The 16,166-nt window shown below is 35.4% G+C and overlaps 2 protein-coding genes across 3 annotated transcripts; one reads left to right on the top strand and one right to left on the bottom strand.

The window, feature by feature from the left end:
• Nucleotides 1–158: 158 nt before the first annotated feature.
• LOC109038514 (polycomb protein eed) lies at nucleotides 159–10,587 on the bottom strand. Its single transcript, XM_019053584.2, has 9 exons — nucleotides 10,430–10,587; nucleotides 9,506–9,648; nucleotides 8,952–9,123; nucleotides 7,485–7,620; nucleotides 6,375–6,538; nucleotides 5,698–5,937; nucleotides 4,791–4,943; nucleotides 3,315–3,543; nucleotides 159–2,084 (listed from the first exon to the last, which is right to left on the bottom strand). The coding sequence occupies exons 1-8, from the start codon at nucleotides 10,487–10,489 to the stop codon at nucleotides 3,340–3,342; spliced, it is 1,272 nt and encodes a 423-aa protein (XP_018909129.1). The 5' UTR covers nucleotides 10,490–10,587; the 3' UTR covers nucleotides 159–2,084; nucleotides 3,315–3,339.
• Nucleotides 10,588–12,440: 1,853 nt separating this feature from the next.
• Nucleotides 12,441–15,039, top strand: rtv (QVR superfamily protein rtv). 2 transcript variants are annotated; one of them, XM_019053588.2, is made up of 3 exons: nucleotides 12,441–12,633; nucleotides 13,058–13,237; nucleotides 14,209–15,039. In XM_019053588.2, the coding sequence occupies exons 1-3, from the start codon at nucleotides 12,555–12,557 to the stop codon at nucleotides 14,427–14,429; spliced, it is 480 nt and encodes a 159-aa protein (XP_018909133.1). In that variant the 5' UTR covers nucleotides 12,441–12,554; the 3' UTR covers nucleotides 14,430–15,039. The 2 variants fall into 2 exon arrangements, with proteins under 2 accessions (XP_018909133.1, XP_018909132.2); XM_019053587.2 differs by lacking the exon at nucleotides 12,441–12,633 and adding an exon at nucleotides 12,712–12,811.
• The last annotated feature ends 1,127 nt before the right edge of the window (nucleotides 15,040–16,166 follow it).

The following is a 16,166-nucleotide window of genomic DNA, read 5'->3' as shown; positions in this document are numbered from 1 at the left end:
CCATTCACAGGGAAATTTCTAAATTTCGTCTGTGCTAAAAAATGTAATTTAGCGAAGGTTCTCGTTGATGAAGAGGACGCTATCAGATCGTTTGATACTATCACTCCTCATCTGCTCATTAAAAGGTCGATCAATGATAAAAAATGAATTGACAAGGATTAATCACACACACGCACTTTTAATCACAAATAACGATTAGAATTAAAAAACCACCAAGATAATTTTATATAAAAATACAATCAATCGGCAGTACAGGTCAAAATCACTTAACAGATACCAAGGTACAATCAGGACTCAATAAAATAACCTAATTGAAATTTGTACAGCTGAAAGTGCTAAAATGTAAATTTTCTAGATGAATCATAAAATAGACGGCAGTGCTTGCTTTAACTTAGCATCAGTTCACAAACAGAAATGAGCTGTCCATTTCGCCCTCATAATTTGCTTTCTGGTGTTTTTATGTTTTCTTTGGTGACTACAACAAAAACATCATAGCACAGCTAGAGGTTTCAAGGATTGTTTTTCTTGGAGCTCCATTGAAAATATCACATTTGCTGGATTGACTCTGGAGATGTCAAACATCGACGCGACAACTTCGAATATGCACACTCAATTCTATCAATATTGAATGAACAGCCAGAGTGTTCATGTCAATACTCCAGAGTTATTGCAAAGATATTTAACATCCTGAATATGTTGGAGCAGAAATTTTTTTCCCCCAGTGGGTAATTGATTGTTGACAGAGATCTTGCGCTTATTATTTTATAGACAGAAGAGGTTTTTCTGAAATGAAAATGTCTGAAGATAGAATTTCATTGCATGAGGAAGTCCAGTTTTGCCATGCTGAAGAAAAACGTTGTATGAGGCTTCAGACGTTGATAAATTTCCTATGATAAAATACGAATTTTCCGGGAAACTTGTGTATATTTTTCTCCCACTTTTTCGGATGATTTCATTCTCAGTTTGATATACAGTATCTGAAAATTTCAGGAGAAAATATCCAAAAATTTCCTAAAAACTGAATATTTCATAAGAGGAAAAGTAGCAACATTCAGATGTTCCTAAGCCGTTTTTCGTTAGCACAGCAGAGTTGGCGTGAACTTAAATTGATCTGACAAGTCATTAAAAAATCCTTTTGATCCACCATTGAAAATCGATCATGATTGTGAAAGTGTACTGGAATGGTTAAAACAAAATTACAAATTTATTTACAATCAAGGCATTCCTTGCAGATTTTCTGTAATAATAATTAATTATACAATTGAATGTCTTCTAATCATCTATAGCTTGAAGATTTCGAGAAGCACAAGGCACATTTTTCATGAGCAATGACCGTTGGTATAATCAATCAAAGAGGGCAGATTACATTTTTTTTGCTTGGCAAAGAATTATACACAGTGATCGATCCAAAAGTCCTGCACTATCCGTACAACTCTTAGGTTCTTGCCACCTTTCAGAGTGGTCCCTTTAAAGTTTTGGGGGTCTCTAAAAGTCGTTCCTCTTGCCTTGGGGATGCTAACAAAATTTTGCGTCCCTATCTCAATACCTTCAAAAGTTATAGGGATGTTGGTGGAGCGGAAATTTTAGATCACCCTGTAAATAGTATAAGTTCTGTAGTATGGTTTTTAAGTTCTTAGAACAAATAATCTGAGTACGAGTTTCTTGAGAAAAGATGTCCATAATCTTTCTCCCTTTACACTTGAGGGTAAAAACCATCTAACTTTGTTTTCAGTTGCTAGGCAACTGTTGTATGCGACAAACTCTAAATACTTCTCCAGACGTAGTGTGCAAGTATTTGATTGACTTATGACTCCAATAAAATTGTTAATTTACAGCTAATAGTTGATTCTTAGAAAATTAATCTACAATTTTCGTTTAACAGACACTGCAGATGAGCTTCTGTAGCTGCGGATGGCTGATGGCCGATTTCATTCGCGCCATGTGTAACCTCTTTGAAGATTTTCCAAACGACAATACCATCAATAGCCCGTGGTTTAAGGAATGTGAAATCTTCAACCGCTCGCATGAAAGTCTCATGGTACAGTCTTTGATACTTACAAAGTCTTAGTTTACATTTTTGTGAGCTGAAACAAATATACAAAAGATTATCAGCACAAAGGAAAAAGTCATTTAGTGAATTTAAAAGACAAGAACCCCATGGTTGCCAGGTAGTGAGATGAAATAAAAACAGTTAATAAGGGTTAAAACGGGGGAAAGTGCTGATTTTACAGCACTAGCTGGCAACAATAAGGAACCCAGATAGAAACACTCCCTTCCTAGGCAAAAGCACGGAAAGGCTATTATAGTGTTCTTTAAACAGAAAAATATTTAAGGAAAAATTTGCAAAATAATTTTGAAATGATTTCTTCAAATTTTACCTAAAACATTCGGTATGAATTGCTAGGGCGCATGCCTTCCTGTGGAAAAATACAGTGCATTAAGAGCAACTGGGACACTTAAATGACTTATTGAGGTCTTGTCTAGGATAGCAAAATAAAAAATCTTAGGAACTACTTTAATGGCAGTTTGATGCATTGCTTTTTGAGCACAATACTCACAACTAGCTATACCTGGGCCTCGACAAAGGTAAATAGAAAAAGAGGTAAACTCACATTTGATACATACAATAGCGCGATGATTAATGACAGTCAATAGAAGTAAATAAAATCAATGAAGGAAGTGATTCAATTTAAGACACTTACTAAGGGTAGTTATTCGGCAAAGTTTTGGGAGAATTTGTGTTCATTTTGAACCATAAACTGAGTAGAGGTGATCTACTAATTTAACATTGAAGAGTGCGCTACTTCAATGAAAGAATCTGGATGAATTGCACAAAACACTTACAGTTGTCATGGAAACCAACACAAGAAAGCAATAAGTTTACCTTCCCATAAGTTATTTGACATTTACAGCACATCGATGGCTTAATACATATTTCTATTGAGGATTTCTTCCTCAAAAGGGCGTATGAGGCTTGCAATGCTGCTAGTTTGTGCACAAGTTTTCCATCGCTTTTCAACATATTTGAAGTAGAATGCGAAAACAGATAAATAGAATGAACCGAGTTTATCAGAAACACAGCAAAACGCATGTTTTGAAGTCAAATAATCGTAAATTTTCTTCTGTTGAAAATTCTAAGGGAAGAGAAAATATTTAGAACAAGAAAATAATCATTAGACTTTGTCCTAGTCTCAGAATCTTCAACTTAAGAGTCTTATCGAGGAATACAATTTCAAACCTCTTTTTCTTCTTTCAAACTTAATGCATTTCTGCTAAACTCAGTCCAAATGTCTTCTCTTTTCTTTTAGCATTACCTTAAACTAAAGTGGGACCCTGGTTTTACTGAAGTGTCTTATCCCAGCGCCAGATGGTCCCATCATCACAGACACATATCAGCGTGGAGCCATCTCTGCTGAGACTCGTCTGCCTTATGGCTGAAGTGCACCGTGGGTGGCTCAGCGTGACAGACTTGGCTTCATTGGCATTGCTCACATCCAGATCCCATACGAAACACCGACCTATCGTGTTGCCAAGAGCTAAAATCTGAAACAGGATCATATACGAATGAAAAATCTCAGCTTGATTAAACAAAAACCTGAATAAAAATCAGCTGGATTCCAACATCTCACTGACAAAGCAGAACCTATAGGAAGCGGCTTGTGGTAACTTTCAAAAACCGTTAGAAAAGAAGGGCGTCAATAAGGGCCGTTTTTGGGCCAACCTTGAATTTCCTCAACTATACAAGTTTTTCCTTATTGAAGGTCTATATTTTACAGAGTGCACCATAAATTGGTCATTTCTGGTCTATACAATATTAGACCCAAAAGGAGACGGGAAATGACCGAATTAACACGCATTCTGTTATAGACCTCCGATGAGCAAAAACTCCTAGAGTTGAGAAAATCCAGGGTAGGGCCAAAAATAGCCCTTATCGATACCAATCCTACATCAATTCATCTTTGTGATGTATTTAAATACTTCCAGAGAGCAAATCTCTCAACCCCAAAGTATAATTTGATTCAAATTATGAACCTAGTTATCCTGAGGGGAAGTTCAGAAACTTCCCTAAAATTCTAAGATGGTCTTCCAAAGAAATTTTGAATCATTCGGGAGAACAGGGAATTGAATAAAATTTTGTTTCCACTTTAAAAAATATTAAATCAATGGGACTGTTGCAGTGTTGCGCCTAGGAGATACAGCCAAGTTAATAGACGTTCTGAAGGTAAAATCTCACAAAAGCTAAATTGAGCACATAAAAACTGCAAAAAAAACAATCAACTACCTAGCACGGTATTTGCGGACTTTTTTCAAATTTCCTGTATCTATTAGCAATTTTATTTAGTCGCCAGCAATCAGGTTTGCCCGCATAGACACAAGAAAACTTGACCTGAATGAATAAGTCATCTTGCAAACTCTTAAAACCTTCCGTACACCTGATTTCAATTGATTTAAAGCTCTTTTTTTTTTGTAAAACAAAGTACAGAGAGGTATAAATGTTTGAAACAATAGATATCATAAAGGAGAAAAAGTCTAAACAATTATTATACACTTATTTTAGGTTTTCTTATGCCTCTCTCTAGAAAAACTTGGGTGCTGGGTGCTGGCGACTGAGAAAAATTGCCCATGGATGCGGAAAACTTGAAAAACTAAATCACAAACCACGCAACTAACGCACTGAAGAAAGGATTTCAGGCTTTTTTAAAGTGCCCATCGTTCTTTGTGAATGCTTTAGGAACAGACAGTAAATTACAATGATACAGCCTTAAAATATAAAATTGAAATATACTCACTTTTTGACTATAATCCATGGAGAAACGGACAAACCATATTTCACAATCTTTGTACTCAAATCGGTGGATAATGGATACATTCGTTTCATTATTTTTCAACTTTGTATCTTCTAATTTGCCTGGCTTCCAACAAACCAAGCAATTTTCACAAGACTGAAAGAATCAAATCAAAAGCATCAGAGGCACAGTAGTATTAGACTGGTGACTGAAATTTTAAATATTTGGGCAACAGTTGAAAAGAGTCTAAGCCGTGAAAACAAGTTTCCACATTTTGTAAATCAAATTTTTACCAACCAATGCATCATTATTCCTGTTTTTTCATAACAATAAATCGAAAGTTAAGTGGAAAATTTGAAATTTGCAAACAAAGACCATGAGTTAAACTGTTGCATTGTACCCTAAGCTCTTTAACTTCTACTGCTTCGCTCTTCAACTGCTCTACTTCTTCTCAAAGAAAAATCGCTGATTTCTCATTTTGGTATATTCAATGAACAGGGTTGCCACAGAATTTGAAAAATGAAATTTTCCGACATTTCACCAATTTCCCTGTCACATTATGATAATATTCACAAACAATTAAAGATATGCTAGATGGTTAATAAGACATGGTTTGAAATAGTTTCCATGCAAAATCTGTTGTCCAAAACGTTAAACCCCTTTCATAAAGCAAACAAAGGCGACTTAATAATGTTTCCTTGACACTTTTGTCACTTTTTCTGACATTTCCGGATTTCCCTGACTTTTGAGATTCCCCAACATTGTGCGGTTTTCCTTGTATTTCCAGAATATTTTCCGGTTTTCCTGGTATTCCCAAACTGTGGCAACCCTGAATAAATCATTTTTGAGGACATAAATAATTTCCACCTTTTTTATCTACAGACTAAACTACATGAGATGAAATGATTACCTTTGACAAGACAAAATCTCCAAACCACCGTACACAGTCGACATAATTCCTGTGAATATCTCGGGTGGAGAAATCTGGAAAATGCTCTTTCAAAGTATCAAACGGGCCTCGCGATCGGGCGATATTAAAAGTGTAAGAAGCTTGCATGGCGTCCTGCATTTCCTCTTTATCCAGACACCATAATTTTAGAGAATGGTCCATTCCGCAGGACATAATTCGTTCACCTTTGATATCGAAATCCTGGAAAGCAAGTATTCAAGAATAAAGTGAATGCGCTTAGTGAGGATAATGATATACAGCAAGAGTTTTACACAAGTCATCTTTTTCTGTTAGATAGAAAAAGTCAAGTTTGGCTGTCCACAGAACCTTACCGTAAAAAAACTCTAACTCCAAATTGATTTACTTGTTGGAAGCACTAGTAAAGGAATGTTTAATGAGCTTCTCACCATAAAATAATAAAAAAAATTCTTACTTGAAATGAAGTTATGACAGTTTGAGGTCTGCAGTGAAAAAAACATAACTGTAAGAAAAGGTGATGGAGAATTTAAAATTATCATGTTTGGAGCTCAAAATGGGTAACTAAACTAACTCCAGGGCAAGTGGACTAAATTCCTGTTTCCCCTGAACAGTCACATAGAAGTAGTATTGTAATCTTTAATTGTTAAAAATTAAATTACCGCACTAAGGACTTCATCGCGGTGACCTTCAATACCGCCGAAAATCGCTATGCAAATATCAGTCTTGATGTTCCAAAGTCTTAGAGTGTGATCTTTTGAGACCGACAAAAGAATATTTGGGTCTCTTGGGTGGAATTTCACTTCATTTATTGCATGACCATGACCTATTCGGGAAGAATCAAGCAGAATGATCATAAAACTGTGTGAGCACCGGAGATTTCAACATGAGATGATACAATGTCACTTTCTGGTAATTTCTTCTTCGGGAAAATAAAGTTGCATTCAATATTCCAAATGGGCCACTTGTACAGACCACAAAACTGTAATTAGATGGTTGAAACTGATAGGATGAGCCTGGCCTAGGAAGATCATCAATTTTATCCAAGGAATTGGTTTGAATGATAAGAGATATATCAAATAAGATCTAAATGTGGCCTCTTCATTAAAATAAACAAATGAATAACTATCCAGAAGTTTCATTTGATATCCATTTTGTCTGGTTTCAGACTATATGGAGCAATGATTAAGTTTAAGAAGCAACTTAATTTGCTTAAAAAAAAATCGAACGAATCCCTTGAGAAATTTGAGCCACGTACCATAATTTAATGCACATTATATAATTTTGATATTAGAGTTTATCAGAGAAAGATTGCTTTCAAAAGTAGTTTCTTTTCTTGGGAAGTAAGCCTTCAGCTTCTGGGAGTGAGATATTTCAAATTTTCACTTGCTCTGAGTTGCTTGAATGCAATAATATTACGGGCTGAGAGAAATGGAGTTCATTACAATTCTTTGTCCGCTGAACAAATGGAGAAACTAAATTTTTTTCCAAAGTTCTTGGATCTTCGAAGTGTAAGGATCTTATAGTTTTACCCTCTTTAAGTTTATGATCTTCAATTAAAGAACTCGCTCATTTGTATGAATACCAAATCGTGAAGAAGAGAATTATTCTATTCACTTTACTATTTCTCTTTTCTTTAATTATTAATATTTGAGGTCTAATTTCCAACCAAGCTTCAAGCTTTGAGAAAAAATTACATTTTTAAAGATCAGTGTCAACACAGGAGTTGATGGAATAATCTGTCTCAAAATAAAGCAACTCAGGGTTGTTACCTATGAAATGTTTGATACTAGTTTGCGTGAAGGGACTAATGATACGGATGACTCCTCTTGATCCAGCTACAGCTAACAGTGGCCGTCCAGTATCTTGCTCGTAAGACCAGGCACATGTGTAGAAATTCTCCTCATTCTACAAAACTTGACATTAAGGAGAAAATTCATACTCAAAACAGCATACTTGCAGACAGATCAGTATCCTGTCTTTCCCTTAATATTTTAGGAGCCACCTTGGCCAGAGACCCTAATTTTTAGAAGCCATTTACAATATTTCAGGAGCAAAATTAACTTTATTATGCTGTTTTTCTCCATGTCTCCCTCCTGTTCTCAAATCTTTTCATTCTCAGGTAAGGCTGCTACATTGCAAATGGTGCATTGAGAGCACTGCTGCTATTTTACAATTACCAGTTTGAAAAAATCGACAGGTTGAGTCAACTTTAATAGGCACCATGATAGCCATGATAGTTGTCAAAACCCGATTTTAGACTCAGTCAGCACCTTGATACCCAGGAAAGGCAGTACACCCAGGCTCATAAATTTCATTTTTATTCTTTTTGAAATAAGAGGGGGAGAGAAACCTTCAGAAAGCCAAATAATGGGCCTGTTGCAAACTTTTGCTAAAGCAAAAATCAAAGTTGTTCCTATCAGTAAATGTCTCAAAAATCATAATGAGCACATTGACAAAGTTTGAAATGCACTCCTAACTTCACAATCTATATAAGAAATTTGCATTTTTTTGAGCTTCCCGCTTCAAAAATGATACTACAGCACAGGTGAACATTTCATTAGAGGAGTCGTTCCATTGAACCCTTTCGCAATAGCAATACCCAACATAGCCGACGCTTCAGCGCGCAAATCGCAAACGGGAGCACAAGGTCAACCGAAGCGGATTTTTATCAACACGTAGAAATCGTGAATGTAAACATGCTGGGTTGTTAACAAATGATTAGAATATTGTCCAGGCACATTTGTTTTAGCAGATTAGTGTCGGCCATGTTGAATATTGTGTAGTACCCAAGTGCACAGGGGTTGGATAGAACGAAACCTCTAACGAAATATTCACTTGTGCCTTAGTATCATTTTTGAAGAGGGAAGCGTAAAATAACAATTTTTTGCACAACAAAAGCAAATTTCTTACGCAGATTGTGAAGTTAGGAGTGCATTCAAAACTTTGCTAATGCGCTTATCATGATTTTTAAGATATTTACTGATGGAAACAACTTTAATTTTTGCAGTAGCAAAAGTTTGCAACAGGCCAATTGCATTTATTCATTTTCTAAGAAGAAGAACTAAGTGCTGTCCTACAGATGAATGTTCAGTCTCTTTGAATAAAAATAGAAAATTTGAGTAAAAAATATTTATAATTACAAAGAGGAGAGGGGGACTGGTGGTGAAAATTTTGATGGCTGCAAATGCGATTAAAATCTGCCTGTTGAAAAACTGAATATAGATTAAAAAGGATACATCGGGATCAGCATAACATTGCAGCAATTTGACACCACTATTCTCAGGGCATTCATATATTGAAACTCTATTACTCCCAACAGAAGCAAAGATTAATGGTTCGTTTGGTTTCAAAAGATGGTTGAATTGGCAACCAAAAATTGGCTGTCCATGGTCTTCTTTGATGCTGCAGCTAAACAGAAAAAAATGTGAAATGATTAGCTGGCTTCACAACATAAATATTGTGCTTCTTCTCCAATCAAACATTGGTCCACCTATAAATTACGGTAGAAGTTAAAATTGAGAGTAGAGTGTATGTCTCGAACTAGAGAACTACCTTCATGAAGATGTAAAGAAAGTGGTAGTGTTACCACAGATTTTTCACACTGTTGCAGAAAAGGTTGTGATTTCCATTCCTCTAATTATGTTTCACCTAAGTTTACAACAAAATTGTTGCTTGAAACTATCGCCCTCCAAATGGCACCCCTCCTTTCATCTTGTTTACATAAAATAAATATACTTGACAAATTAAATCAACTTAATATTACTTCATTTATATAAATCTAAATACTTACGTCAATTTATACTGCAATTTCATAGGTTTGAAACTGTTTGATTTTTGACGACCTCGGCTTCCTTTTTTACGTCTGTTGGTTGGGGTTGCGCTCCTGGATGAGTTATTGTCAGTGTTCGTACTTCCGATGCTGGACGTTTCATCCTAAAATATAAGAGCATCAATAAATAATAATTTCAATTTAATATCCATGCCATGGAGCAATTCTAAAATTATGTGAGTATAAACAGAGAGTTACAGGGATGCTGAGAGAGGGCAGCGACAGATCGATATTCTAAAATGATCTGCTGATATGACAACAAGAGAACCTTCAGTTTTGAACAGTAGTTGTGAGCCTCTGAACTAGGTATTTAAGGTTTTGAAAAAATAAGGTTCTGCCTTTCTTTTCCGCACAATTTTCTTCTCTCTGCAAAGAAAATTTTGCAAAAACTTCAAGGAATGATGTTAATTTGTTCTTCTTTAGAAAAATAACATAGAGGCGGAGATTTTCAGACACCGCGAACAAGATATGTGATTGCCGACTTGCGCCGTCGTGATGCACAAAACCCTCAATTTTGGCAGTGAGCATGTACATTCAATGAAGGTGACTCACAGAGTAACAAATTCATTTGGTACATACTAGACTGCTCAGTCTAGTGGATACTTCTGGCAGAGCGCTGAGGATTATATAGCAGGCTCAAGTTCAAAGCAGGTCCATATTTTTTTATCAAAAGAACCCCTTTAATAGAAAACATATATGTAGTGTGGTAAATTTCCAAGCTGTAAATTGGCAGGCAGAAGTTCGTGGCACGTATCCTTCCAGAACTTAAAATTAAAAAAATTTGAATGAAGCTACGGAACATAACCTAACCTCTAAAATACGCCGGGAGAACTTCGACAGTTTCACAACGCTCTTCGGTTCTGATAATACTTAAAATGTACTTACATTATCATCGGATTCCTCATTGGTTCCGGCTGCTTCTAAATTAACTATAGAATTTTTCATAACTGAAGAATTTTAAACTTTAAAAATATTAGGGAGCCCGTCAAACATAACCTCATTGCAGGTAAATAAACTGTGCGGAATGGTCAGCTGTGATTGGTTGTTGAAATCTCGCGGCAAAATCTTTCAACGTTGTCAAATTAGGCAGAGTTGTAGAATTTTAACTTGCGGGTGTGGGAGGGGGGGGGGGTCTGAAAATGTATTTCAAAAACAGGAAAGGGGAAGGAAGACAATAGGTGGCATGGTGGCATTTACAAAATTATGTAATGACTAGGGGGCTATGTCCCCGGGCCGCTGCGATTCCCCAAAGGCCGCTCGCTCCGCGGCCAGCGACATCTTCGGTATTGCCCGTTGCCGGTTAGAGTACTTTTGCCGTTTAATGAGCAAATAATTTTAATTGAATAACACGACGATTTTTCAAAGAAAAATTTCATGCCAAACAATATTCCTAATGACTTTCTTCTTACTCTGAATTTTGATTCCTTTTTTGGATGTCGACCTTGACGAAATTGCTGACAAAGGGATGGTGGGGTAAGGGAGAGAAGCTGAAGGGGTGCGGGGCATAGTGCATACCTAAAGATTCTTCGTTGCAGTCTAGAACTAGAAGTCAATCAGCATTTATAACGTTGCAAATAACTTTTTCCCCAATTTTCTTACTTCTGTCGACTTGGATGTTGATGAACAATACATATTTAATAATTGTCAATCCAATTTTTTTTTTTTTTTTTTTTAAAAAAAGGAAAAAGTTTTGTGCATAAGCCGCCCGCCTTGCAAAAATAAAACAGGAATACTTACTGGATGCAACGGGCGAAATCTCGCGGGCCGCAGCGCAGGCCGCAGCACATGTGAAGCGGAGAGTACCTGGAGAGTCAAAACGCCTTCACTTCGATGCGTATGCAACACAGACATCCGTGGAGTCCGAATAGTTGCAGTCAGGCGTTATAAAGAAATTCGTTCTCCGTATAGAGATTGCACTCAGGCGCTATAAAAGCGTTGGTCGCATCTCGACACTGTCAATTTTCCATTTGGTGCGTGAGGCGTATGCGAGGAATCGACGGTGAAACTTCAAGTGTCTACCTAAACGGATTTATTAGGTACCTATGCAACGTCGTAATGTAATATTCCTTGTCATCCCTAGTAGCAGAACCACAGAAGGAAAAGATACATATTATGTACGAAAGTTAATTTTTTTTATATAATGCATGCATATAAAAGTGTTAAAAGTGAACATTTTCATGTAACCATAATATAAAAAAAAGTTATAATTTTCGTGAGCTTTTCGCGAACATACTAAAAATTCCTCTAATTCCCGAAAAGCTCACGAAAATGATGACCTATTTTTTTATATAATAGTTACATAAAAATGTTCACTTTTAACACTTTCGTATGCATGCGTTATATAAAAAAATAAAAAATGTGTGTATAAAAAAAAATTACCGTAGGTATCTAGCTTTTATCATTTTTCATGTATTACGGTCGGGTCTGAACTTTGATTTTTTTTTTATATAAGCGTTACACGTTTTTTATATAAAACGATCATTTAGATAACAGATATGTTTTTTTATACTTTTTTTTAGAAAAACAAACATTTGTTCTGCTACTAGGGATCCTTTATTTTATACATGGAAAAATACTCAACTTCGTTTTTTGAAAACTCCCTTGATTTTTATTCATGGTGTGAGGAAATTTTCGTGAAATTCCAAGCGATGGCGCTGGTTTTTTCTCATTCGATAAAAAAAAAATGGGATGGACATAATAATGGGATATATATTTAATGGGATTCATGTGATAAAATGGGAGTGGAAACGAACCGAAAGACCGTAAATAAGCGTTGCGACAGTTTCACCGTCAAAATGTGGTGTGCGAGACGAGACGGATTGCGGAGCCGCAGTTTTAAATTTCGCGGTACAGGTTCCAAATTGATACACTTTCGAAATTGGCCAATAGAGGTCGCCGCACACGGATATGAAGAACAATGAAACTCCGAGAAGCGAAACGTGTGATCTGTGATAAGAAGAAATCTCACAGCCGTAAAATGCTGCATCGATTTTCGTTAAAATAATCTTAAATGATGTATTATAGAATATTTTGTTATAAAATTTATTTCGTCTTAATATCTGTGATTACTTTAGCAAGTGTAACACAAGGTGAGTCGTCTCCATATTCCTATTTCTCTCGTCCATATTGGATGGTTCCTGGAGACTTGAACAGGAGGATAAGAAAGTAGTCGGCCCTAATTTATGGAGTTTTCCCTTTCTCCAGAGTTTCCCAAGTTGGTAGAAAACATTGGGCCAAAAGAAGCGAAGAAAGAATTCTTCGCTGGAAGTAAGTTGCGATAAATTTTGCCAAAAAATGTCATTTCCTTCCTTGTAGGTACCTAACAATAAGTAATCATTGGTTTAGTGGAGCGAAAGTGACATAAAATCTCATTCTTCAAGTGAATACATCATAATCCTTCTCTTTACTGGTCTGAAGAATAATCTAAAAAAAATTAATGGACTCTTTGGAGGATCAGCTGTGTTTGTAATTTGCTGTACAACCATTTTCATTTTTTGCTATTTCTGTTCTCAGGAGTTTCGAAAAGATGCTTTTCCTGTCGGTCACGGGGTGAACTGGGTAGCTGCAAAGATAAATTCAAATTTACAAATGCTTCACAAATTGAAGAGGGCCAAGGAGTAGAAGTGATACCGTGTGCCTCTGGCTGGTGTGGGAAAGTCACGGAGGGAAGTTCAAGCACGTTTAAAAATGAAGGTCAGTGTGCTTTTGATATTGGGATGTCTCGATGATAGATATTTGGTGAATAAGAAATATTAAAGACATTTCTCTCAAACCAGATGGATCCTGTTACCCTAGCAGCGCATACCATAAAATTTCTAGAGGAATCATCATAGAAAACTTGTACTTAAAAGTAGTAAAATAGACCAAAAATAAAATGCCTATGTAGTACCTATTTAGTACAATAAACATACATTATAGTATGAATTACCTCTCCATAGGTACCCCTTTCACTACAAATTTTTACTGCAAAATTCTTGAACTTGAACTAAATACAACTTCTTTACGAGTTTATCAATGAACAACTTTCAAAATTGTAAAAAAATACCAGCTTTACATTTACTTACTTACTTCCTGGGTACTTAGTTATTTTACAAGGTGTGTTACTAGGGTACTGTTTTTACCTACTAGAAATGAGATTCATTTGGAATGATTAGGATTTATCATCACTATTTTAATTATCTTCTCCAAAAGTCAGTCTGGATTGCACTGAATGTAAATTTAAAATTTTTTTTGGGCTCGTCTCAATTGAAGGAATTTATTATTGACGCAGTTAATGGGATATTTTAGGAAATTGAGATATTTGTCATTTTAAATACTTATATCGGGGTATACTTGGTAAAAACATAGAAAATTGAAATGCATATTTCTTTGTCTTGATGTTAGGGTTTATAACTAGAGGGATCTTTCAACTTCTTAAAAATTTTTTCCCTGAAATTCAAATTTTTTACAAAACTTCTTCATGAGTGATATTCTTCAATCATTGGGCGCCGGTCAACTTAATTTTTTTTAGTAATCTACAGCTAGCTCCGTTTCATGCAACAATGTTCTTTTTTCTTGCGAGTTTTAAATTTGAGATGCCCTTTTCATTCATCATTTTCACACTACCAACTTAAGAATTGATGAAAGTGATCAAAGTCAAACAATATTGTACTATTTTTTTCCAGAGTACGATACTGCAACACACAGAATGTGCCTACAACGAGGGCCCTCAGATGATGAGGAGCATTGTGCTGAGACGATGGTCAGCCGCAACAAAGTTTTCATGTGCTTCTGTAGAGGAGACCTTTGCAATTCTGCCGATTCTCATCACAGTTCTCTTTCAATCATCCTTGTAGTAACCTCTGCTTTCTTAATGTATGTACTCAATGGCAGCCTACACTCATGACAGGCCAATATAGTTAAGTCGGTGGGTTCCTTATTTGTGCAATATAATGCTAGATTCGTTTTTTTTTTTTTGAAGAGAGAAAATTCAAAATATAAACATCAAATTGTAACTGCCCTTTTCAGGTTATGAGTTTCTTTCTTCCTTGCAGGATTAATAATTTATAAATGAAGTCTCTCTTTTGTGGTGAAATCTACAGCGAGGAGATGTGCTCTTTTTGAATAAATAGTGACCATGATGATGCAAGTGAAATGGGGACATACTTCTCATTCCCAAAATTTGTATGTGATAATTCTCAGATTAGAGCTTGAAAATTATTTTCCTTTATTAGGAAATGTAATTCTCCTACAGATGACCACACTAATGAAATGGAAAATTTTGAAACTTCATGTTGTTCCACTTTTGACTTTAGCCGTGCCTTTTTTAAAATGGAAAACCGTAAAAAACTGAGGAATTATCATTCAAATACTTTTTTTTACGAATTTCATAGGTTACAGTAAAAAAAAATAATTTTGAACTCATTTTATTCATTCACTACTTTCTACGTTTCTGTAAGAAATGAGATTTGTTTTCCAATATAGTTTGATTTTTGTAAATAAACGATTTTTTTTTACTTGTGAGAGTGTGATTCTATCAACTGCTTTGAACAAGCAATCTCTTCACTCCTGAAATCCTTTATTCTTTTCGTTAAAATGACTATACAGGATGACAAAAACTGAGAAGGGTTTTCTTCATCTAAAAATGTAAGTTCGAATGGAGCAAATGAAGAGCTGGATAATGAAGAGAAAACAAAAGTAATGATGAAACTTAAATATAAATTTTATACAAAATTTTAACAATAATTTACACAATATTACAACATCACTAATAAAAAAAATTATCAAAAAATAAACAAATAATCATGAATATGAGAGTATTTAGCTCTCAGAAAATTGAGACTACAAATACATTTGAGAAACAAATTCACAGGAATAAAATAAAAAATCAACTCTGACTTAATAAAGACTAGCCTTTGATAACATCCATCTTACCTTCAATGAAATCTCTTAAGATGATTCATAAAAAGTTGATTCTCAATTTTGATGAGATGTTCAACAGCACAAACGTGTGATGTTTTCAAGAATCCAGAACAAAAGATCTTATGAGAAAAGCTTTGCAATCATGAAAAAAAAGAAATTTAATGTACAATCTTGATATGGTTTAGCATATTAAGCTTTTTCCCATCATAAGCCACAACTCTAAACGCTGCTATTAAAAGTTGTGGTGTGAAAAATTCAACAGCATGCAAGAGAAAAGTTACATGATTTAAACTGAATTTTCAATCCTAACTCCTGCTGATACATCCTCCTCATACGCTTAGATGCTTTCAATGGACCACTAGACAAGGTACGAATTTCTGCATTCTGATACATGTGTCTTGACCAAAATTTCACGTAAAATACGACGCGCACGGAAAAAATTACTGAAATCAACTCCTTCCAAAGATATTTAATGATTTTTGATGCGTGAATTCAAACCACCCGCTCATGCAAACTCAATGCTCTGCGTGATTCACATCGTGCGCTAAACGTTATCATGACAGTCTCTGCGATATAAAAATCTGGCAACCTCAATCTTGACGCTTTGGCTCAGCTGTAGCAAATTGCTATTAGTTTGAACAACGCATGGTGGGTAATGAAATAATTACTCGATTGAGACTTGTTTAATCCGTTGTAGTGCGCGATTTGACTCACGTAGACC

This window comes from Bemisia tabaci, chromosome 6 (assembly GCF_918797505.1).
Source record: "Bemisia tabaci chromosome 6, PGI_BMITA_v3".
Classification (NCBI taxonomy): domain Eukaryota; kingdom Metazoa; phylum Arthropoda; class Insecta; order Hemiptera; family Aleyrodidae; genus Bemisia; species Bemisia tabaci.
Note: the sequence above shows the minus strand (reverse complement) of the source record. Positions and strands in the feature narration are given on the sequence as shown.